The 22,418-nt window shown below is 50.0% G+C and overlaps 1 protein-coding gene across 5 annotated transcripts in view; it reads left to right on the top strand.

Annotated features, from left to right (window-relative positions):
• Positions 1-13,783: 13,783 nt before the first annotated feature.
• Igf2bp2 (insulin like growth factor 2 mRNA binding protein 2) overlaps positions 13,784-22,418 on the top strand; it is a 111,912-nt gene continuing 103,277 nt past the window's right edge. Inside the window, exons 1-2 of one of the 5 annotated variants that reach the window (XM_050146556.1) lie at positions 15,088-15,378; positions 16,871-16,931. In XM_050146556.1, coding sequence (XP_050002513.1) covers positions 15,201-15,378; positions 16,871-16,931 — 239 coding nt within the window. In that variant the 5' untranslated portion in view covers positions 15,088-15,200. Of the gene's footprint in view, positions 15,379-16,870; positions 16,932-22,418 lie in introns of all 5 variants that reach the window. The other 4 variants (XM_050146554.1, XM_050146555.1, XM_050146553.1 and 1 more) reach the window with 4 other exon arrangements.

Genomic DNA, 22,418 nt, shown 5'->3' on the forward strand with positions numbered 1-22,418 from the left:
GACTAAAGGAGTATGGCTACCATGCCCAGTTCATCACCTTGTTTTCTTGAGACAAGGTCGTTCACCCCTACATGGGACTCACTCATTAAACTAGGCTGCCTGGCCAGTATGCCCTAAGAATCAGTCTCCACCTCCCAGAAGTGGGATTGCAAGTGTGTACCACCATACCTGGCTTTTTAAAGGTTAGTGCTGGGGATCAAATGCAGGTCCTTATATCTACAGGGCAGCAATATTTCCAAGGGAGCCACCCTCCTTTAAGCCCTGTTATGTTTATGGAGGACACTTCCACAATGCATATTTAAAACATGCATACACTGTTGCGGGAGGTCCTTCCGCTCCTCCAGCCAAGAGCCACTGAGATACCAGCCCATTGGGGCGTGGTCTCGCTCCCTTTAAAAAAGCGGCTACTTCCCTTCTCGAGCTCTTTACTTCCTGCTCTGGTTCCGGCGACTAGACTTCTTCCTGATTGCACAGAGGGCTGTTGTCTGGGACGGTGATCTGTAAGTTTTTCCCCTTTAAATAAATACCACCCTATTTATCATAATTCCAAACTGGTGTGGGATTGTTTATGACTTATGCCTTCAATACACAGGTTTTTTTGTTTGTTTTTTTTTTTTTCCTTAGCAACCTTGCTCTTAAGAATTTACCCTGAATGGGTAGGGGTGGCACATGCCTTTATTCCCAGCACTCAGGAGGCAGAGTCAGGTGGGTCTCTGTGAGTTCAAGGGCAGCCTGGTCTACAGAGTGAGTTCCAGGACTACACACAGAAAAACACTGTATTGAAAAACAAAACAACAGAAAAAAGAATTTACACTGCAGACAAACCTCTAAGAGTACAAAAGAACAACAAGGTTGTTAGAGCAGTTTCTGTTTTCTTTCTTGTGTGTGTTTTATGTGCAGGTCTGTATAAATGCATGCTTATTCTTGCACACATGTGTGTATACATGGAGACCCGGGGTTATGTGCATGTCTGCATAAATGCATGCTTATTCTTGCACTCATGTGTGTATACATGGAGGCCTTGGATGACAACAGGTCTTTCAAGACAGCTCTCCTCCTTATATATTAAGGGAGGCAGGGTCTCTTGCTGACCATGAGCTTGCTGTTTTGGCTACTGCGGCTAGCCAAACCTAATTTCAGATGAAGGAGATCCATACCACAGAAGGGAAATGCAGCCCAAGGGAGCCTTAAACACTGTAGATGGAGTCTACATCCTTATGGAGGAGGAGTGGATGGGGAGGGATTGGATGGGAAAAGAGAGGGGACAGAAGGAGAGGAGGGTAAGGAAACTAATTGGTATGTAAAATAAATTTTAAAATGTTATTTAAATTAAAAAATTATGTGTATGAGTGCTTTACCTAAATGTATGTGTACCACATACATCTGTGCAGTGTCAACAGAGGCCATAAAGAGTGTTGAATCCCTGGAAGTGGAGCTAAGGGTTGTTGTGGGTCACCAAGGGGTGCTGAGAACTGAACCTGGGTCCTTTGCAAGAACAGGGTGTGCTCTTAACTGCTGAGCCTTGTGTGTATGATGTATGAGAGAGAGAAGAGAGAGAGAGAGAGAGAGAGAGAGAGAGAGAGAGAGAGAGAGAGAGAAAGAGAGACCCAACTAGACATCTCTCACCACCAAATTAAACTTTCCAGTACTGGGAATGGGTTACACCTAATCCAGTTGTTGTCCAAAGGGACCTCATGGAAACCCCCAAACTCAGGTTATGGCCAAGGCTACTTGTGGCTCTCCACAAATTGATGATGGTAAGGCCCTACTGCTAAAGACAACACCTATATAACTCACATGAAAACAGAGAGCTGAACGTGGGTCCTCTGGAAGAGCAGCCAGTGCTCTTAACCACTGAGCCATCTCTCTAATCCCTTCTGTGCTTTTTCATTGCCCTTTTTTTCAGTTTGTTTTGTCATTATTTTATTATCATTATCATCTTTTAGATGCTTGTTTGATTTCTAATTAGAGAGAAAGGGTGTGGCTTTTGGTGAGTGGGATGTGGGGAAACTGGGAGGGGGAAAAACCTTAATCAGAATAAATGTATGAAAAAAACTATTTTAAATGGAAAAAAAGAATTCCAGTGATAGATCTTGAAAACGACAATTCAAGTTTTCTTTAAAATGGCAACATTTGTTTGGGGAGGGTACCAGTGCAAGCCACAAGGCACATGTGGAGGCCAGAGGACTGCTTGTGGAAGTTGGTTCTTCCACCAAGTGGGCTCTGAGGATGGAACTCAGGTCATCAGCATTGCCTGCAAGTGCCTTTACCTGTCGAGTATCTTGCCAGCCCAGAAATCTGTATTTTTAAAGTTATCCTGATGATCACGGTACAAAAATCAAGCTCGGAAAGCATTCTCTGCCTTGTGATAAAATTTTGTTAGGGCGAGATTTTTAAAACACTAATACCCAGCTGGAGAGATGGCTCGGTGGTTGGGAGCGCTGGCTGCTCTTCCAGAGGACCCGGGTTTGGTTCCTGGCACCCACATGGCAGCTCACAGCTGTCTGTAGGTCCTGTTCCACTCTCACAGACATACATGCAGGCAGAGCACCAATGCACATGAAACAAAATTAAATAATTTAAAATAAAATACCTACACATTTACCACCAAGATTTATTACTATGTTTTAAATAAGACTACTAATTTTACTTAAAAACTGTGACAACCAATCTTGCCATCTACCTGGGCTTTCTGGCATCACCCTCTGGCTCTCAGAAACCTGCAGAAAACAGCAGACCTGTGCACCCAGGAAATGGTACCACCTTACAAAAACAAAACAAAAACCAGACACATAAAATTGAAATTCTGGCCCCATCTTCTGTTTTATCTCACCAGGGCTGATTCACTCCAGAGCTTGAATTGCTTGTCTCTTTGCCTGCTTCCTACCTTCTAGATCATAGACAGTGTTCTGCAGTGATAGAGAGGGCAGTCTGTCCGCAAACAGGTCTTCATCTCTGGCGGTGGTAGCACACGCCCTTAGTCACAGCACTTGGGAGGCAGAGGCAGGCAGATCTCTGTGAGTTAGAGGCAGCCTGGTTTACAGAGTGAGTTCCAGGTGAGCCAGGGCTGCGTAGAGAAACCCTTTCTGGAAAAAAAAAAAAAAAAGAAAACAAACAAACAAAAAACCCATGGACCCATAGCCAGGCAGTAGTCAAGCTGACATCTTCAGCCCTGCTTTCTGACGCGCTGCACCTCCAATGCCTGTTTCCTCAGAATTTTAAAACCTTTGGCAATGTGCTGGGTGGGAGTGGCTTTAATTTCCTCAATTACCGGCAGATGAGCTTATTTGCATTCTGTCTTCCAGTGAATTAGTATGTTCATGGTCTTTGTTGATTCTTCTACTGGTTTTCTTTTCTGGTTGTTCTGTAGAAGTCTCTTGTAGCTGCTTATGTTACGACTGTGCAAACATTTTCACAATTGAGCCTACAGCCAGGGCTCCTGGCTTGAATGGTCACATGCTTTTCCAGTTGTCTTGTTTTTCATATGCCTGTGGTTATTTCCCCTGAAGCTCCATGCCTGTCATTTTATCAGGAACGCTTACTATTTTTTTTTTTTTTTTTTTAGATTTTTCGAGACAAGGTTTCTCTGTGGCTTTGGAGCCTGTCCTGGAACTAGCTCTGTAGACCAGGCTGGTCTCGAACTCACAGAGATCCGCCTGCCTCTGCCTCCCGAGTGCTGGGATTAAAGGCGTGTGCCACCACTACCCAGCAGGAACGCTTACTATTTGCACGAATAATGAGTCCCCACCCCATGTGTGTTTGTGTCTTTGAGCTCTCCATCTTCCAGTTTGTACTCATTGCACTCTGGATGGCTGCACGATAGCATTCCAGGTGTCTATTCAGAGTATTCTGTATTGGAGCTCCTATTTCCCACACCTATGCCTTCTTTCAGTGTGGTTGGTACTCATCTCTTGGTGGTTTTCACTAGGTGGGGACATAGCTGAATCTTGGCACAACTTTGTAATTGGTCTAAAATTAGAATGCCGGATTAAAATCATCTCCAATCTGCTGTAAAAATATCCCCGCCCCCCGCCCTCTAGTCTCATGCTTGTTTTAGGAAAATGCATTGCAGTTCTCTTTTCGAATCCCTCCCACATTACTGACTCTGCCAACAGGTGCTTTTACCACCTTGTGAGTTCTGAGCTTCGCAGCGAGGTGCCTTTCTCTCTGGAGGAGTCAGAGGCAGGTAGGATCTCTGTGAGTTCAAGGCCAGCCTAGTTTACAGAGCGAGTTCCCAGACTGATTCTGTAGCTACTGGGAAACCCTTTATTGAAAAAGGAAAACAAAAAAACCTTCATTTTATTTTATGCGTGTGTCTGTGTAGCACGTGCACTTAGTGCTTGCAGAATCCAGAAGGAATCAGATCCCTGGAACTGGAGCCACAGACAGTTGTGAGCTGCCACGTGGGTGCTGGGAACCAAACCAGGGTCCTATAGAAGAGCAACCAGAGCTGTTAACCACTGAACCGTCTCTCCAACCTCCACATGCCATACTTTTTATCTGAGGTATATAATTCATTTCATGCTTTTCCTAGACTAGTAAACTCCTGTGCTGGCTAGTTTTACGTCAACTTGACACAAGGTAGAGTTACCTGAAAGGAGGGAACTTCCTCTGAAAACGAAGAAAGCGCTGAAAATAAGATCAGGCTGTAGGGCATTTTCTTAATTAGTGATTGATGGGCGAGGGCCCGGCCCATTGTGGGTGGTGCCATCCTGAACTTATGGTCTTGGGTTCTATAACAAAGCAGGCTGAGCAAGTCATGGGGAGTAAGCCAGTAAGCAGCACCCCTCCATGGCCCCTGCATCAGCTTCTGCCTCCAGGTTCCTCCCTGCTTGAGCTCCTGTCCTGACTTCCTTTGACGAACTATGATGTGTAAGATAAGCCAAATAAATCGTTCTCTCCCCAACTTGCTTTTGGTCATGGTGTTTCATGGCAGCAATAGACACTGTGACTCAGACACCTACTTATCCTTCAAACCCTATTTCTAGTATCAGCTTTCTCATGATGATCCCTGGTAACCCTAGGCTGAATGACATCTGTTTAAAAACAAACTCACATAGGAAATGCCATTATTACATCCATGTGCACATCTGCCTCCCCCACTGACCATAAACCTGCCAGGTCGGGAGAGTACGTACCTGTTGTGTGTTCGTATTGAGTTGTGCTATGATGCCCTAGCACAAGGACGTGTTCAGCACAGGGAAAAAAACAAGCTCCACCATACGCATATGCCTGCGTTCAGTCTGGGGTTTCAGATGACCACTGTTTGCTCAACAGTTATTACCTGGACTAGTTTTCATATTGGCTCGAAGAACAACAGGGGGAAAAAGACAAACGTCTCATTTATCTAAAAACCAACTATCTAATTAAAAGACCTTTTCCTATATAGCTAAAAATATTTTTAATATTTATGTATGTGTATGCACACGCCATGCTGTGCCATGCAGGTGGAGGTCAGAGGACAAAGTAGTTCTCTCATTCCAGCATGTGGGTTCCAGGTATTGAACTTGGGTCCCCAGCGTTGCTACCCGGCAATCTCCTTAGTTCCTTCTATGATTTTTAAAAACTAAGATCTAATTCGCATCCCATTGATCAGTGGTAGAGAATGAACCCGGGACCAGTCCCCAGGAAAACAAACACATGTGCACAGAGAAGACAAGAACTCCAGGGGGTTCTTTTTTCTTTCTTTTTTTTTTAAAGCATATTTACAACACCATGCAACGGTGACTACTAGCCAGGAGGTTTCTTATCTGTGTGAAGTGCCTGGTGCCAAGATGGGAGGAGAAAGGAGGTTCCGGAGGAAGAAACGCATTCCAGGACGGGGAACAGCATGTTTGAGGGCAGGTTATTCCAGGGAAAGGGAACAGTTTGTGGAAACGGGCAGAGTTCTGAGGAGACCCAGGCTCTGGAAAACGTGGAGAGCAGGGGAGGTGGAGTTTATTGTGAGGAAATGGCTGTGTTATTTCACAGACAAGGAGTCCAAGTAGAGCAAGGTGAACTAACTCAACTATGGCTAGACAATTCCCCCCCACCAACTCACTAGGAGGAGTCTAAGGGACCATGAAAAGTACCGCTGGACACGCAGATGCTGGCGTGACATTCTCAGTCACTGCCATGCCGGCCTCGGCCCCGGCCCCGGCCCCAGCCCCATGTTCCAGTAAGGTTTCATTTTCCTTTTCCAGCTCCTCGTATTGCCTAAAGACACTGACTGTATGACCCTTGACTGTGATAACCATTTCTCCCATGACTTTGCAGCTTCAGAAAGTTACCTCCAGGGCCATGAGTCACGGTACCTTCTGTGGCCAACATCCTGGATGAAGACTTTGTTCTTCATGGACTCCCAGGCTCAGCTATGTTTACCACATGTCTTAAGCTTCTGTGTGACCATGAGTTGCTGCTTTCGGGGCTTTAGTATTCCCACCTGCAAAATGGGATTAGGAACTATTGTCCCGGTCACCTAACTGTTGCTCTGCCTCAGAGATTCAGTGGGAAGCTGTCAGGGTCTCCCTGCTTCTGAAACTCCAGGGGAAGGCTAACATAGGCATTGGAAAAAAATGGGATGACTCTGAGAATATATCCAAACTCCTGACTCTGAACTCTCATCTCGGTTTGCTAGGTTTCAATCCAACCGCGATCACTTGGGAACTCTAAGTGGCCACCATTTCCGCTGTCTAGGGTGGGCTGGCACAGAGAAACAGCTAGGAGTGAGTTTTGTCAGTGAGGGCCTCTAGATTTCTGGCTTTACCTTGGAGTTTGTCTCTGCTGTCTCCTATGTTTTCCTGGCCCCTTTCCTAGCACAGAAGAACTATCGCAGTTAAGGAATCATGGCATCTGTGGAGCAGTGTGATGGTTGATCTCACAACTGACGTGATAGAATCACCAGGGGAGCCGGGCGGTGGTGGCGCACTGTTGAAATACGGAGCGGCAGCGGGGTTGCGTCCCCAACACCCCGGCCGCTTGGCTAGCTCATGCCCGAAATAACAACACACAAACTGTATTCATTTAAAGAACTGCTTGGCCCATGAACTCTAGCCCTTACAGGCTAATTCTGGCACCTGGACTAGCCCATTTCTAATGATGTGTGTAAGCACCCCAAGGTGCGCTTACCGGGAAGATTCTAGCCTAAGTCCATCGTGGGTTGGAGTTGCCTGGGAGAGCTGAGCATGGCNCAGAGGCAGAGGCAGAGGCAGAGGCAGAGGCAGAGGCAGAGGCAGAGGCAGAGGCAGAGGCAGAGGCAGAGGCAGAGGCAGAGGCAGAGGCAGAGGCAGAGGCAGAGGCAGAGGCAGAGGCAGAGGCAGAGGCAGAGGCAGAGGCAGAGGCAGAGGCAGAGGCAGAGGCAGAGGCAGAGGCAGAGGCAGAGGCAGAGGCAGAGGCAGAGGCAGAGGCAGAGGCAGAGGCAGAGGCAGAGGCAGAGGCAGAGGCAGAGGCAGAGGCAGAGGCAGAGGCAGAGGCAGAGGCAGAGGCAGAGGCAGAGGCAGAGGCAGAGGCAGAGGCAGAGGCAGAGGCAGAGGCAGAGGCAGAGGCAGAGGCAGAGGCAGAGGCAGAGGCAGAGGCAGAGGCAGAGGCAGAGGCAGAGGCAGAGGCAGAGGCAGAGGCAGAGGCAGAGGCAGAGGCAGAGGCAGAGGCAGAGGCAGAGGCAGAGGCAGAGGCAGAGGCAGAGGCAGAGGCAGAGGCAGAGGCAGAGGCAGAGGCAGAGGCAGAGGCAGAGGCAGAGGCAGAGGCAGAGGCAGAGGCAGAGGCAGAGGCAGAGGCAGAGGCAGAGGCAGAGGCAGAGGCAGAGGCAGAGGCAGAGGCAGAGGCAGAGGCAGAGGCAGAGGCAGAGGCAGAGGCAGAGGCAGAGGCAGAGGCAGAGGCAGAGGCAGAGGCAGAGGCAGAGGCAGAGGCAGAGGCAGAGGCAGAGGCAGAGGCAGAGGCAGAGGCAGAGGCAGAGGCAGAGGCAGAGGCAGAGGCAGAGGCAGAGGCAGAGGCAGAGGCAGAGGCAGAGGCAGAGGCAGAGGCAGAGGCAGAGGCAGAGGCAGAGGCAGAGGCAGAGGCAGAGGCAGAGGCAGAGGCAGAGGCAGAGGCAGAGGCAGAGGCAGAGGCAGAGGCAGAGGCAGAGGCAGAGGCAGAGGCAGAGGCAGAGGCAGAGGCAGAGGCAGAGGCAGAGGCAGAGGCAGAGGCAGAGGCAGAGGCAGAGGCAGAGGCAGAGGCAGAGGCAGAGGCAGAGGCAGAGGCAGAGGCAGAGGCAGAGGCAGAGGCAGAGGCAGAGGCAGAGGCAGAGGCAGAGGCAGAGGCAGAGGCAGAGGCAGAGGCAGAGGCAGAGGCAGAGGCAGAGGCAGAGGCAGAGGCAGAGGCAGAGGCAGAGGCAGAGGCAGAGGCAGAGGCAGAGGCAGAGGCAGAGGCAGAGGCAGAGGCAGAGGCAGAGGCAGAGGCAGAGGCAGAGGCAGAGGCAGAGGCAGAGGCAGAGGCAGAGGCAGAGGCAGAGGCAGAGGCAGAGGCAGAGGCAGAGGCAGAGGCAGAGGCAGAGGCAGAGGCAGAGGCAGAGGCAGAGGCAGAGGCAGAGGCAGAGGCAGAGGCAGAGGCAGAGGCAGAGGCAGAGGCAGAGGCAGAGGCAGAGGCAGAGGCAGAGGCAGAGGCAGAGGCAGAGGCAGAGGCAGAGGCAGAGGCAGAGGCAGAGGCAGAGGCAGAGGCAGAGGCAGAGGCAGAGGCAGAGGCAGAGGCAGAGGCAGAGGCAGAGGCAGAGGCAGAGGCAGAGGCAGAGGCAGAGGCAGAGGCAGAGGCAGAGGCAGAGGCAGAGGCAGAGGCAGAGGCAGAGGCAGAGGCAGAGGCAGAGGCAGAGGCAGAGGCAGAGGCAGAGGCAGAGGCAGAGGCAGAGGCAGAGGCAGAGGCAGAGGCAGAGGCAGAGGCAGAGGCAGAGGCAGAGGCAGAGGCAGAGGCAGAGGCAGAGGCAGAGGCAGAGGCAGAGGCAGAGGCAGAGGCAGAGGCAGAGGCAGAGGCAGAGGCAGAGGCAGAGGCAGAGGCAGAGGCAGAGGCAGAGGCAGAGGCAGAGGCAGAGGCAGAGGCAGAGGCAGAGGCAGAGGCAGAGGCAGAGGCAGAGGCAGAGGCAGAGGCAGAGGCAGAGGCAGAGGCAGAGGCAGAGGCAGAGGCAGAGGCAGAGGCAGAGGCAGAGGCAGAGGCAGAGGCAGAGGCAGAGGCAGAGGCAGAGGCAGAGGCAGAGGCAGAGGCAGAGGCAGAGGCAGAGGCAGAGGCAGAGGCAGAGGCAGAGGCAGAGGCAGAGGCAGAGGCAGAGGCAGAGGCAGAGGCAGAGGCAGAGGCAGAGGCAGAGGCAGAGGCAGAGGCAGAGGCAGAGGCAGAGGCAGAGGCAGAGGCAGAGGCAGAGGCAGAGGCAGAGGCAGAGGCAGAGGCAGAGGCAGAGGCAGAGGCAGAGGCAGAGGCAGAGGCAGAGGCAGAGGCAGAGGCAGAGGCAGAGGCAGAGGCAGAGGCAGAGGCAGAGGCAGAGGCAGAGGCAGAGGCAGAGGCAGAGGCAGAGGCAGAGGCAGAGGCAGAGGCAGAGGCAGAGGCAGAGGCAGAGGCAGAGGCAGAGGCAGAGGCAGAGGCAGAGGCAGAGGCAGAGGCAGAGGCAGAGGCAGAGGCAGAGGCAGAGGCAGAGGCAGAGGCAGAGGCAGAGGCAGAGGCAGAGGCAGAGGCAGAGGCAGAGGCAGAGGCAGAGGCAGAGGCAGAGGCAGAGGCAGAGGCAGAGGCAGAGGCAGAGGCAGAGGCAGAGGCAGAGGCAGAGGCAGAGGCAGAGGCAGAGGCAGAGGCAGAGGCAGAGGCAGAGGCAGAGGCAGAGGCAGAGGCAGAGGCAGAGGCAGAGGCAGAGGCAGAGGCAGAGGCAGAGGCAGAGGCAGAGGCAGAGGCAGAGGCAGAGGCAGAGGCAGAGGCAGAGGCAGAGGCAGAGGCAGAGGCAGAGGCAGAGGCAGAGGCAGAGGCAGAGGCAGAGGCAGAGGCAGAGGCAGAGGCAGAGGCAGAGGCAGAGGCAGAGGCAGAGGCAGAGGCAGAGGCAGAGGCAGAGGCAGAGGCAGAGGCAGAGGCAGAGGCAGAGGCAGAGGCAGAGGCAGAGGCAGAGGCAGAGGCAGAGGCAGAGGCAGAGGCAGAGGCAGAGGCAGAGGCAGAGGCAGAGGCAGAGGCAGAGGCAGAGGCAGAGGCAGAGGCAGAGGCAGAGGCAGAGGCAGAGGCAGAGGCAGAGGCAGAGGCAGAGGCAGAGGCAGAGGCAGAGGCAGAGGCAGAGGCAGAGGCAGAGGCAGAGGCAGAGGCAGAGGCAGAGGCAGAGGCAGAGGCAGAGGCAGAGGCAGAGGCAGAGGCAGAGGCAGAGGCAGAGGCAGAGGCAGAGGCAGAGGCAGAGGCAGAGGCAGAGGCAGAGGCAGAGGCAGAGGCAGAGGCAGAGGCAGAGGCAGAGGCAGAGGCAGAGGCAGAGGCAGAGGCAGAGGCAGAGGCAGAGGCAGAGGCAGAGGCAGAGGCAGAGGCAGAGGCAGAGGCAGAGGCAGAGGCAGAGGCAGAGGCAGAGGCAGAGGCAGAGGCAGAGGCAGAGGCAGAGGCAGAGGCAGAGGCAGAGGCAGAGGCAGAGGCAGAGGCAGAGGCAGAGGCAGAGGCAGAGGCAGAGGCAGAGGCAGAGGCAGAGGCAGAGGCAGAGGCAGAGGCAGAGGCAGAGGCAGAGGCAGAGGCAGAGGCAGAGGCAGAGGCAGAGGCAGAGGCAGAGGCAGAGGCAGAGGCAGAGGCAGAGGCAGAGGCAGAGGCAGAGGCAGAGGCAGAGGCAGAGGCAGAGGCAGAGGCAGAGGCAGAGGCAGAGGCAGAGGCAGAGGCAGAGGCAGAGGCAGAGGCAGAGGCAGAGGCAGAGGCAGAGGCAGAGGCAGAGGCAGAGGCAGAGGCAGAGGCAGAGGCAGAGGCAGAGGCAGAGGCAGAGGCAGAGGCAGAGGCAGAGGCAGAGGCAGAGGCAGAGGCAGAGGCAGAGGCAGAGGCAGAGGCAGAGGCAGAGGCAGAGGCAGAGGCAGAGGCAGAGGCAGAGGCAGAGGCAGAGGCAGAGGCAGAGGCAGAGGCAGAGGCAGAGGCAGAGGCAGAGGCAGAGGCAGAGGCAGAGGCAGAGGCAGAGGCAGAGGCAGAGGCAGAGGCAGAGGCAGAGGCAGAGGCAGAGGCAGAGGCAGAGGCAGAGGCAGAGGCAGAGGCAGAGGCAGAGGCAGAGGCAGAGGCAGAGGCAGAGGCAGAGGCAGAGGCAGAGGCAGAGGCAGAGGCAGAGGCAGAGGCAGAGGCAGAGGCAGAGGCAGAGGCAGAGGCAGAGGCAGAGGCAGAGGCAGAGGCAGAGGCAGAGGCAGAGGCAGAGGCAGAGGCAGAGGCAGAGGCAGAGGCAGAGGCATCTTCATAAATCCGAGGCCAGCCTGGTCTACAGAGTGAGTTCCAGGACAGCCAAGGTTGTTACACAAAGAAACCTTGTCTCGAAAAATAAAACAAAACAGGAAAGAAAAAGAAAGAAAAAAAGAAAAGAAAAAAGAATCACCAGGGAAGCATGTATTTGGGCATGTCTGTGAGGGACTGGGTTTAGGTGGGAGGAACCACTCTAAATGTGAGCCCATTCTCCATGGCTGGGGTTGTAGGCTGCAGAAAGAGAAAGTGAGCTGTCCACTAATATGTCTTTCTGCTTCTTGACTGGGGACGCAATGTGGCCAGCTCTGTCACACCCCAGCTGTCATGCCTTCTAGACCATGATGGGCAGTGTGCTCAAAATGTAAGCAAAACTAAAGTCGTCCTCCAGCTGCTTTTGTCAGTGTCTGGCCACAACCAGCAGAGTGACTAACGTAGAAAACTGGCACTTAGTAGTGGGGCCACTAAGATAATCCTGACTTTAGGGTTTGTAAGAGTTTGGAATTGGTTCACAGGAGGAATGTAAGTTTGGAACTTTGGGCTAGAAAAGCCCTAGAATGCTAACAGACCATTCTGGTGAGTATTTGGAAAACCAGACTGCTAAGTGCAGACAGTGGAGGCCCAGCTCATGAGTTTTCAGAGAACAGAACTCTATCAGGAGCTGGGCTGGGGGCCATTGTATCCTATCCTTATAAAGACTCAGGCTGCCTCTTGACTGTGTCCTGAGAATCCGAGTGAGGCAGAATTCAAAAGTAAAGGACTAATGTCCATCAAATGATGGCGGGAAATTCAAGACAAGATAGCGCTCAAATTGTGGTCTGGCTGCGGTGCGCTGCTCTTAATGGGCAATACAGTTAGAGAAAGCAAAAGGAGGGGAAAATGTAAAGTTTGATGAGGAATGGAGTGCAAACAAGATGAAATTTCAAATGAGGCAGGTTTGAAAGCAGCTGGAACTACTGAAATGAACTAGTGCCATCAAAAGAGACTTGGACCTCTGTGATGTGGGAGTGTCATATCAATCTGTTGATTTCATTGGCTGAGCAATAAAGAAACTGCTGGCCCTGATAGGTTAAAAGATAGGTGGGCGGAATAAACAGAATAGAATTCTGGGCGGAAGGGGAAGTGAGGTGAGACTCTGCTCTGCTCCTGGAGAGATGCCATGCTCAGCTCTGCTGGATAGACACGATAGCTATGCGCTCTGAGGCAGAGGCATGAAGCTCCCCAGTATGGACGTAGGTTAGAATCTTCCCGGTAAGCGCACCTTGGGGTGCTTACACACATTACTAGAAATGGGCTAGCCCAGGTGCGAGAGTTAGCCTAGAAGAGGCTAGATAGAAATGGGTCAAGCAGTGTTTAAATGAATACAGTTTGTGTGTTGTTATTTCGGGCATAAGCTAGCCAAGCGGCCGGGGTGTTGGGGACGCAGCCCCACCGCTCTTATTTCAACACCTCTGCACTGGGACAAGAGAAGGAAGAGACAACAGGAGGGGAAGACTATAGGGACTTTTAGAATTGAACTAACTGCATTTTTATTATGAGATCAAAGCCCAACTTTAGGGGACAGGGGTGGGATGTTATGATGCTTAATCTTGTCGATTTGATGAAATTTGAAATCACCATGGGCATGTCTCTGAGGGGCTGGGTTTAGGCAGGAAGACCCATTGCAAATATAGGTGGTACTGTTTCATGGGCAGGGGTCTCAGACTACATAAAGACTTGTGTGTGCCCTCACTGTGACTGCAGTGTGACCAGTTGCTGCATGCTCCTGTGGCTGTGACAGACTGTATCTTCAAACTGTGAGCCAAAATAAATCTTTTCCCCCTTCAACTTCTTTTATCAGGTATTTTGTCCATAGTACCAAAAAAAAAAGTCAAGAACACAAGAGGTCTGGAAAAAAATGGTCCTTCAAGCTTCAAGATCTCAAGTTTTCTTTCAGTAGCACCGTTTACAAGATGCCCGCAGGACAGAACACACCAAAGACAGCAAGTCCACAAAGCAGTTGAAAGCAATCCTACTGCCAGTGTAAAGAGGGCCCACCAGAAGCCACCTCTGCTAAGTAAGAATCAGTAGACTGTGCACACAGCCCAGGGGAGCAGCCACAGTTTTGCAACACAAACACTTGGCATATTTGAAAATGTGATGTAAAACAAAAGGCATACTAACCTTTCAATGAGCAAGGAGACTGCCAATCAATGGCAGTTCCTTGTCTTTAGTAACCTGTAACTATGATTTACTGCAAGCAGGCAATGGAATCCTTTCATACAGAGATGGCCACCATAATTAGGAGCATTTGTGTAAATAATCGGAAGGCGGTTGGCTTCCAGTCCCCAGTGATTTATGCACACACAAGTTGTTTCCGTGTGTGACTTTCCTCCACAGTTTAGTTAAGGAAGCATCTATCCCTGGTTTATCTGTCAGCAAAGCTGCTCCAGATTCCAGCAGCAGTAAAACGCAGAGAGGAAATGTGTGAAGGCTTGATGAAAGCCAGAATTGAAATGTCAGTAAATATCTAAATGAGAAAGAATTCGCCGTTTCCTTCTCAAGACAAGTAATTAAGGACGGCCCCGCCCCCCTCCAAGTTTTTAAGCTCCAAGGTTCCCTGGGCAAAGAAAGCAAACCTTCAGTAGTCACACATTACTCAACTAGCCTTTACGACACCCTCACTAGTGTGGTTATTTGTTTCTTTTACAGATAAAACAGGCTTAGGGACGCTGGCACACTTTGGGGGCACACTGCTGGGTCTGAGAATGGAGTAGCCAGGCCTTCTTCCCTATGGCCCATGGTCACTTCTCCACCTAGACATACCTCCCACCATTTAAGCCCTCTAAATTCCAACAAACACTTTCCAGGTTAAACCCAGAAGTCCAGCGTCATCTCACCTCAGAATCCCTCCAATTCTCCTCTTCTGTAGCCCTACATTTCCACAGGTCCCTTGTAAAGGCTCATTCCCGGGAGGGGGCGTACGACCCTGCCTCCTCCATCCAGAACTCCGGGAATGTCTCCCAGGCTCTGGAACCAAACTGACCGCTCGCTCAGCCTGGTATCCAGCGTCGTCGTCTCTTCAGCTGCCACCTGGGCCGCCGCAGGGCTCAGCTCTGGTTTTCCTTTCTCTTCTTGGATGGGAAAACCGGGACTCAGAGCCACGGCAACTTCCCTAGGATACACGGTCTGGGGAGAAGCCGGTGTGGTCTACCGTCCTTTGACCACATGCGCCCCCTTCTCCAGGAGCCCGGCTCGCAGCGAGTATCCGGATCCGCGCATGGCTCTGGACGCGCGGGGGAAAAGTTGTCAGCCGTGGCGTGCGCCTCTCACCTCGCGGTGCACTTCACCGGCCGCACCTTGCACACACCCCGCCCACGCCCCCTCTCCTCCTACCGCCCGCGCGTCGCCAAGCAAAGCCGCTCCCGGTCGGGTCCTCGCCCGGGTCGCCGCCGCTTCCGCCCGTCCGGCGCGCAGCCTGAGGAGCGCCGAGCCATCGGAGCGCGCGGCGCGGCGCGGGACGGGCTGGGCGCGCACTCTCGGCGGTGCACACGGCGGACCAACTCTCCGGCGCGCGGGGTGCGTCGCCCGTCGCCGCCCCGGTACCGGGAGGCAGAGCGAGCGCTTTGTCCGCGAGCCCGCCCGGGACTCTGCCCCGAGGAGGCAGCCGCGCCGAGTCCCCGCCTCCGCCTCTGCCCCCGGGCGGGCCGGGCCGGCCGCGGTGGGGGGAGCCAGGCTGAGGGCGAGGGTGGGGGCGGGGGCGGGCTCAGGAGGAGAGAGGAGGGCAGTAGAGGCGGCGGGAGCGCCGGGTGCCGGGCCGGGGGAGCCGCGGGGCTCTCGGGAAGACGCGGATGATGAACAAGCTGTACATCGGGAACCTGAGCCCCGCCGTCACCGCCGACGACCTCCGGCAGCTCTTCGGGGACAGGAAGCTGCCCCTGGCGGGACAGGTCCTGCTCAAGTCCGGCTACGCCTTCGTGGACTACCCCGACCAGAACTGGGCCATCCGCGCCATCGAGACCCTCTCGGGTGAGCACTCGCGCGACCCACGCCTCGCCTCGCCGGCTCGGGACGGTGGCAGTGGGGAGGCCGAGCCCCACGGGCCGCGCCCGCCGCGACTCCCGCGCCCGCACGCACACTTCCACGCACCAGCTCCGCGCGACTCTGGTGGCGGGCGGGCTCCGGGACGGCCGGCTGCCCTGCCCCCACAGCGGGGGCTACCCTAGACCCCTCTCGGGTACCTCGGGCCTTAGACTCGGGGCGACCCTGTGTTCCTCCGGGGGTCCCAGGGCTCGCAGGCTTCCTAGAAGCGCCCCTGGCGTGCCCAGCTGCTCCGCGGAGCTTCCCCCGCCCCCACCTTTGCAGAGCCCCGTTTTCCTTTTCTCTGACCCTTCTAGTGCCCTCTTTGCCAGGGGCCCCCCAAGTCCAGCATCTTCCCTTCTGGCCAGACCTTCCTTCTTTCCATGCCTCGTGCCAAAGACCTCTCGCCCTCTGCAGTCTCCCGAGCTGCACTCTCCTTTTCGAGACCCCCCCCCGTGTCCTGGCCCCCCACTTTCGGCAGTTCCTCGACTTTACCTACTGAACCCTTTGAGGTCCCGGGGTTCCCCCTACCCGGCCCTTGTCGGACCGCACATCTCCCTTGGTCTTTTCCCGAAGCTCACTTCCCTCTCGCTGGTCTCGGAAGCGCTCCTATTTTTCCCTGAATTTTTTGTCCGATTTTATTGAGAAGAACTCGGGGCTGGGGGCTTTCCGCCTCCCGTCTCCCCGCCTCCTGCTCGGCCAGAAGCACCTTTTTACGAGGTACCCTGTCTCAACTCGGTGGGGGCCCGGGCTGAGAACCGGGAAAGAGGCGACCGGGGGGCCCGCGAGCGCGCTGGAGCCCAGACGGGAGTCGGAGCGCGACACTCGCCTGCGCGCGCGTTCCCAGCTCGCATCCCGCACCCGCACGCGACGGGCCACGCTCCCCAGGCCTGCGACCCCCGACTCCGCAGGGAACCCCTTCCTTGGAGACCTGTGCGGCTGGGTGGGCTGGCGAGACTGGGGGTCACCCCAAAGTAGGCGGCCGCAGAGCTGGGGTCTCCTGCGCGTGTCCCCCGAGCCTCGCTGGCAGGGAGGGCGGTGGGGTGGGGGTGGGGGGCGAGCGCCCCGGAATCTCGGGGTCCTCGGGTGGCGGAATATGGAACTGGGGGCCGGAGAAGCCGGGGCGCGCCAGCCTTGCAGCTTGAGTTTCAAATGAGCTCATCTTTTCAAATTGGCGCCGCTCTTTATTAAATGTGTTTTTCCGGTTATGCCACCCACAGCTATACCTGGGGTCGGAACCGGGCTTGTGCCCTTCCCACCTCGTCCGCCACCCGTGGCGCCCACTTTTCATCACAGTTGGCGCTAAGTTCGCCCAGCTGCGGCCTGGTGGAGGACCCCTTGAAGGCTCCAGAAGGCGGAGCCCGAGCGCGGAGTAGTGCGCCTAGACCCCCGCGGGTTTGACTCAGGGAGGTTCTGAGTACTTTAAATTTCTGTTTTAAAGGTAAAGTGGAATTGCATGGGAAAATCATGGAAGTTGATTACTCAGTCTCTAAAAAGCTAAGGTAAATATATTTTGCCTAGTTTCTTTTTTTCTAACCCCTCCTCCGCGATTGGTTTTCCATACGTATAACTAAAAAAAAATCATCAACTTTAAAAAATGTCTGTATGTTTTTTAAAAAGGGCTTCTGTTTGTTTGTTAGTGGAGACACATAGCTCCACTAACTATTAGAAAGTTATTATTCCTTTATTATTATTTTACTTTCATTATATAAGGTGTTTTCTGCGCTTGCAAGCTGTTTGGTGCCTAATTAGGGGTCGAACTGGAGAACGCTAGGTGGATTCAGTTGGCTGTGATTAAGCTGTTTATCATAAATTGCCTTTCCCCGAGAACTCCCGACTGCCATTCCTACCCCCAGCACAATAGCAAACTTCCTGGGAGATGTTAAGAGTAAATATTTACTGTGTCAGTTGAATTGCTTAACTTGACCATGCGAGTAATTACTTTTTTTTTTTTTGCATAGTTTAGTGACGAATAATACAATAATTCAGTAACTAAGGGGTCAGTATTTTGTGTGGTATTCTAAAGCAGTAGGTTGTTTGTATGCAATGCAGGGAGAAGCCAGACTTCAGTAACTGAGGCAGAGGGGCTGTACTCCTGCGCACTTTGCTGTTATTGTTGCATTAGAGAAACGCTGGAGAATAAACAGTGTCTCAGTGAAGCCAATAGTTAGCTATTGTTAACCTAGCAGTAACGCGTTCTGTAGGGGCTGGGTTTCCCCAGTGATTTGCCAGGGAAGAATGAAGGAGAAAAATCTTTGTGTAAAGCTCACTGTGGACTTTAAATTGGGGGGGGGGGGTGTTTACCTCCTCCCACGTGTCCTGACTTACTTTACAGCCATTAAGGAAGTTTCTTTGCATTTGTCATTAAGTATGTGAACTTGGGAGGCTAAGTCTGATTTTCCACCTTCTTAGTCAGAGGTTAAGACGCAAGATTTGAGAACATTTTAAAACAAATTGATTTTAGAAATACTTGGCTGTGCTGGAGGGTTTTTAAAAACATCGCGAGCTTATTTGCACATACGTTTTAATGTCATAGAACCTCTGTTTGTACATGACTGCACCACATTAGAAAACTGTTTTAATACTTTTGTTTTAGAAGAAGTTAAAAACTGATGATTTGCAGTTTGGGTTGTATTACTGAGTGGATTCTTATGTTGAAAACGTGTAGCAGGCTTTCTGTAAATTGTTCTGAGTTAATGTGGTTTCCTTCAGTATTATTATTATTATCATTTTGGGGGATGGGTAGGGGAATGTCTTCTGGGATGCTAAGTATTTACTGTAAGTTTAAACCCTTCATCCCTCAACAGTTGAAGTTTTGATGAATACTGTTAAAAAGAACCACTGAGAATGTTTACTGCACGATGTATCTCTAAATATTTCATTCTGTTGGCTGTCTAGCTCTTGTGAATCCTTTTGAAGGTCAAAATTAGCACAAGTCAATAGATTTGTAGTTGGGGCTATTTGATGTCCCCTTATTCCACCATGTAGTGTATATCCTTCAGTTTTCAAAGTAAGTGAAATGCTAGCTTATTTAAAGTTGTTAAGATCACCCAGAACTTAGCAACAAAATGACTATTTTGGCTTTTTCTTTCAAAATGCAGAGGTTTGTATTTTGACTGAAGTGTCACTTAGGTAATTTTATTCTGCCATAGCTTAAAAAATAATCATGTCACAAGTTTTAGTATAAATTGTTTAACAGTCTAGGGCTTATATAGTCCTAGGAATAAGTGGATTTCTTTGAACATGTTGGTGATATAAAATAACCTCAGCCTGCCGCATGGTTGACTACACCTGAAGACAGTTAAGAAACCAAAGGCATGGGTAGCGGCTGCTGGAGAGAGGGGCACTATTTTTTGACTGATGGTTTTAATCTTTTTCCTCCCCCTTTATTTCAAACACAGACGTTCCCTACTTGCACTGCAGCTTAAGGGAGAGAAAGCTAAACTGGTTGGAATTGGTTAGCTAGGCTCAGCCCTCTGGGATGAGGTCTCCATAATTCTGGGCACAACCACGCTGGTGGCTTAAAAAAAAACCCAGAGTACTGTGACATTTAAGACCAAAGCTTTCATGTTATATAGTGATTGTTTTATTCTTTTGTTCCCTTTCCTGCAAATTGACAAGTTGGAAGTAAATTTGTGAACATTTGGTCAGTTCTATATGTGGTTTTTGTGTTCTGTGGAGCACAGGGAGAACAAGCCGTCCTCTCTCTTTACCTCCTGGAGAAATGATTCAGTGAGTGAGTGCTAAGTTTTTAAATATCGTGCTTGGCTCTTTGAATTCTCAGGAAGCTGTTTTAATACCTACGTTCCCAATAGGAAGATAGGTGTTGTTTTTCTAAAGCTGATGATAGTTTGTAAAATGTTTTAATCTTCATTTGTGGAGTTACTGGCATGCTATTTGCTTACCATTGGGTCTTTTGTTAAATCACATAGCATCATTTAATACACACGGCTACACTGCAGACAGACTAGACACTACTGTTTCTTTTTTCAGCCACTCTGAAGTAGAATTTTTTTTTCTTGTTACTTATGTTTAGTCCATCTTAAGTACAGATTGTTGGTCAGTAAGCCACACCTATCATCTATTTCTCTTGCATTCTACTTGGTTTCAATCTGCTGAATAAAAATCTTTGGATTGTCTTCTATATTCGTATAGTACCTGTGGGTTAGAGAGGGAAAAAAACTGATAACTTTAAAAGTGCTGTGAAAAGTTCTAGAAACTTCCTTGGTAGAATTTTTATTTTGGGTGCTGCTGAAAGTGCACTTAAAAATTCCCATATACACACATGTACACATTGGATAAACGGTTTTGATCAAAGACACGCTTACTTGACTGTGCTTTTGTACCTAAAGTTGAATGATTCTGTGCGAAACACAACTTTAGAAAAAAATGCAATATCTACCCACTTTTAGGAAGTAGCTGATTGATGCCATTTTCACTGGGACAGTCAAATGCTCCGAGGTGCTGTAGGGAAGCTATGAATCTGTCTTTCATGAGTTAGAAATCAGTAATTGTGTTCTCCAATGCAAATGAATTTGGTCTCCTATAGGAATGCTAAAGAAAACAGTATCCCAATTGTATTTTGCTTGTATGTACTACATTGTGTATAGCTGAATTAAATACCAACCCCCCCAAAAATCCACCCAACTTCACGTCCTCCCTGTAACAAAGGCTTTTTCTGCATTAATTTTTAATTTTCTAGAAACAGAGAGACTTTATTAGTTTTACATCTTATAGGAGCCTCCTAATTCAAGAGTTTGTTGAATTAGAAATGATGGCTGGACTTAATTACATATGTGGAAAGATCAATACAGTGCATATATGTTATCAAACTGTAAAGTCACTTTGATTTAGCTTTGAAGTTGCAGTTACACATTTTCAAAAAGGTGAATTTTTTATATTGTAGAGAACATACATTTTCCTGATCTCTAAGAAATAGATATTAGGGTTGGAATAGAAATGGTAAAAAAAAATTCTTGATATTTAGATAATAATGTAGCCTTAAGATGTTTTTAAGAGGCTAGTATTTAACTTTTCATATATTACTTAAACATTAAAAACTAATGAGGTCTACAAATAAAGTATATCATTTTCCTTTATTTTCTAATTCAATACTACTATTGAATTAGATTGGTTTTCCAGTAGTATCAATTTTAGATTGAAGGCAGCAATTTATAGAGGTATTTAAATTCTTAAACTTTAGTTCTAAAAGAGAATTGATCATTTAGTCCATCTGCTACATTGTACTTTTCAATAGTAACAAGGTTTATTTGCAAATACAGAGAATCAGATGACCCTTTAGAAGTTGTGTGTTTCATCATTTAAGCTGGGGTGGTCATTTGATGGATAGGGGAAAATTAATAATATTTGAAGAAAGCCTTTTATATGTAATGGTCTGATGTACATTGTCTTTAAGAAATGATTTTATATTTTAAAATACACTTAAAAGAGATTAGAAGATTCAAAAGTAACTACATGTGAAAATCATTTCACCCTTTAAAGTAAACAATATTTTTATGTGCGTGTGTGTGCAGGTTGCTTTTCAAGTTCCTTAGTGGGTTGAAGAAGAATGTTAATGATGCTGAATTGTGCGTAAAAGGATAGAGATTAGGGTATATTTATAACAAGACAGAAAAGCAGTAAAAATAGATTTCTCCTAGAACTATTTATAAATGTTTGATATTTTCTAAATATCTGCTGTCTACAACTGGGCCACTATTCCAGGTCTGCTAATGAAACCGTCAAAAGGAGATGAGCAATGGGTCATGTACAAATGTATGTATCATCCCTTTGATTCACCGGGGTGTGTGCGTCTTGCGGGGGAGCGGTAGCTTTTCATAGATCAAATAGTAAGAGAAAGGGGAGGTCCTTAATTGAGCAGCCATTACTCTGAGTTTCAGTCCAGACAAAGCTAATGAAAATCACCAGATGATTGAAACCCACTAAGGAAGTCACGTGTAACGCTCAGCCCCTGCCAGATGCCTAGCACTTACAGGTGCCTTCACTCCCGGCCGGCAAGGCAGACACCTGCAGTGGCATTTTCAGTGAGCCCGTTCCTGAGAAGACTGGCCAGTGCAAAAGCTCCCCTCCTTCATTTCTCTCCAGTTCACTCCTGTGGTGGCTTTCACAGTCTGTTACCCCCCCCCCCCACCAACACACACAAACTTTTCTTTTTTATACACAGGGTCTCCTGATTTAGTCCCAGCTGTTCCTAGCTCGTGAAGCTCTTTGCCTCAGCCTCCCAAATTGCTGGGATCCTAGGCATACATCGCAGTGCCCAGCTTGGGAAGTGTGTGTTAGTGCATGCGCGCTTCCACTTAGAAATGCTGTCCTAGAAGGGTGTTTTGCTGTTTTTGCACAACCGGTCCTGAACCAGTTCTCTTAGAAACAGCATAGAATTGGAAGCTGCTCAGAAGCCATGAGTTTCAAAATGTAATTTGAAAGATTCTATTTAAACACCATGAGTGTATTTTCCGTTTTTCTTCCTTTTCTTTTTATTCTTTTTTTTTTTTTTAAAAAATGAGATTGGTGGGCTTTGCCTAAACTAATTTTTAAAAATGTGTGCTTTGAAGCATCTTGTCAAAGGCATAATATCTCAAAATATGACTGACTCCTTAATTTAAGGACAGGAGAGTTCTATTTAAGACGGCATGCCTGAACAATTGATTAGTCAGGTTTTATCTTTTTGTACTCAAGGAGAAGAACAAATTAGTTTGGGGAACGTTCAAACAGTACCAGTGAAGAGATGCTAGCGGACAAACAGCAAATACCTAGTGGTAAAGAAAGACACCCCTCCCCCACTTATTACCATTGAAAAATTTTAAGTCTTTCACTTTATAATTTGGCTTGATGCTTACAAACTTATAATTTTCATTTGGTGGTATGGATGGTATGGGTTCTATTTTGGGCAGCAAATTGCAGAGTACTCAGAATTATTTTTAAGGTTTTTTTTTTTTTTTTTTTTTTTTTTTTTTTTTTTTTTTTTTTTT

This window comes from Alexandromys fortis, unplaced genomic scaffold, assembly GCF_014885135.2.
Source record: "Alexandromys fortis isolate MF-2015 unplaced genomic scaffold, M_Fortis_MF-2015_v1.1 scaffold_56, whole genome shotgun sequence".
Classification (NCBI taxonomy): Eukaryota; Metazoa; Chordata; class Mammalia; order Rodentia; family Cricetidae; genus Alexandromys; species Alexandromys fortis.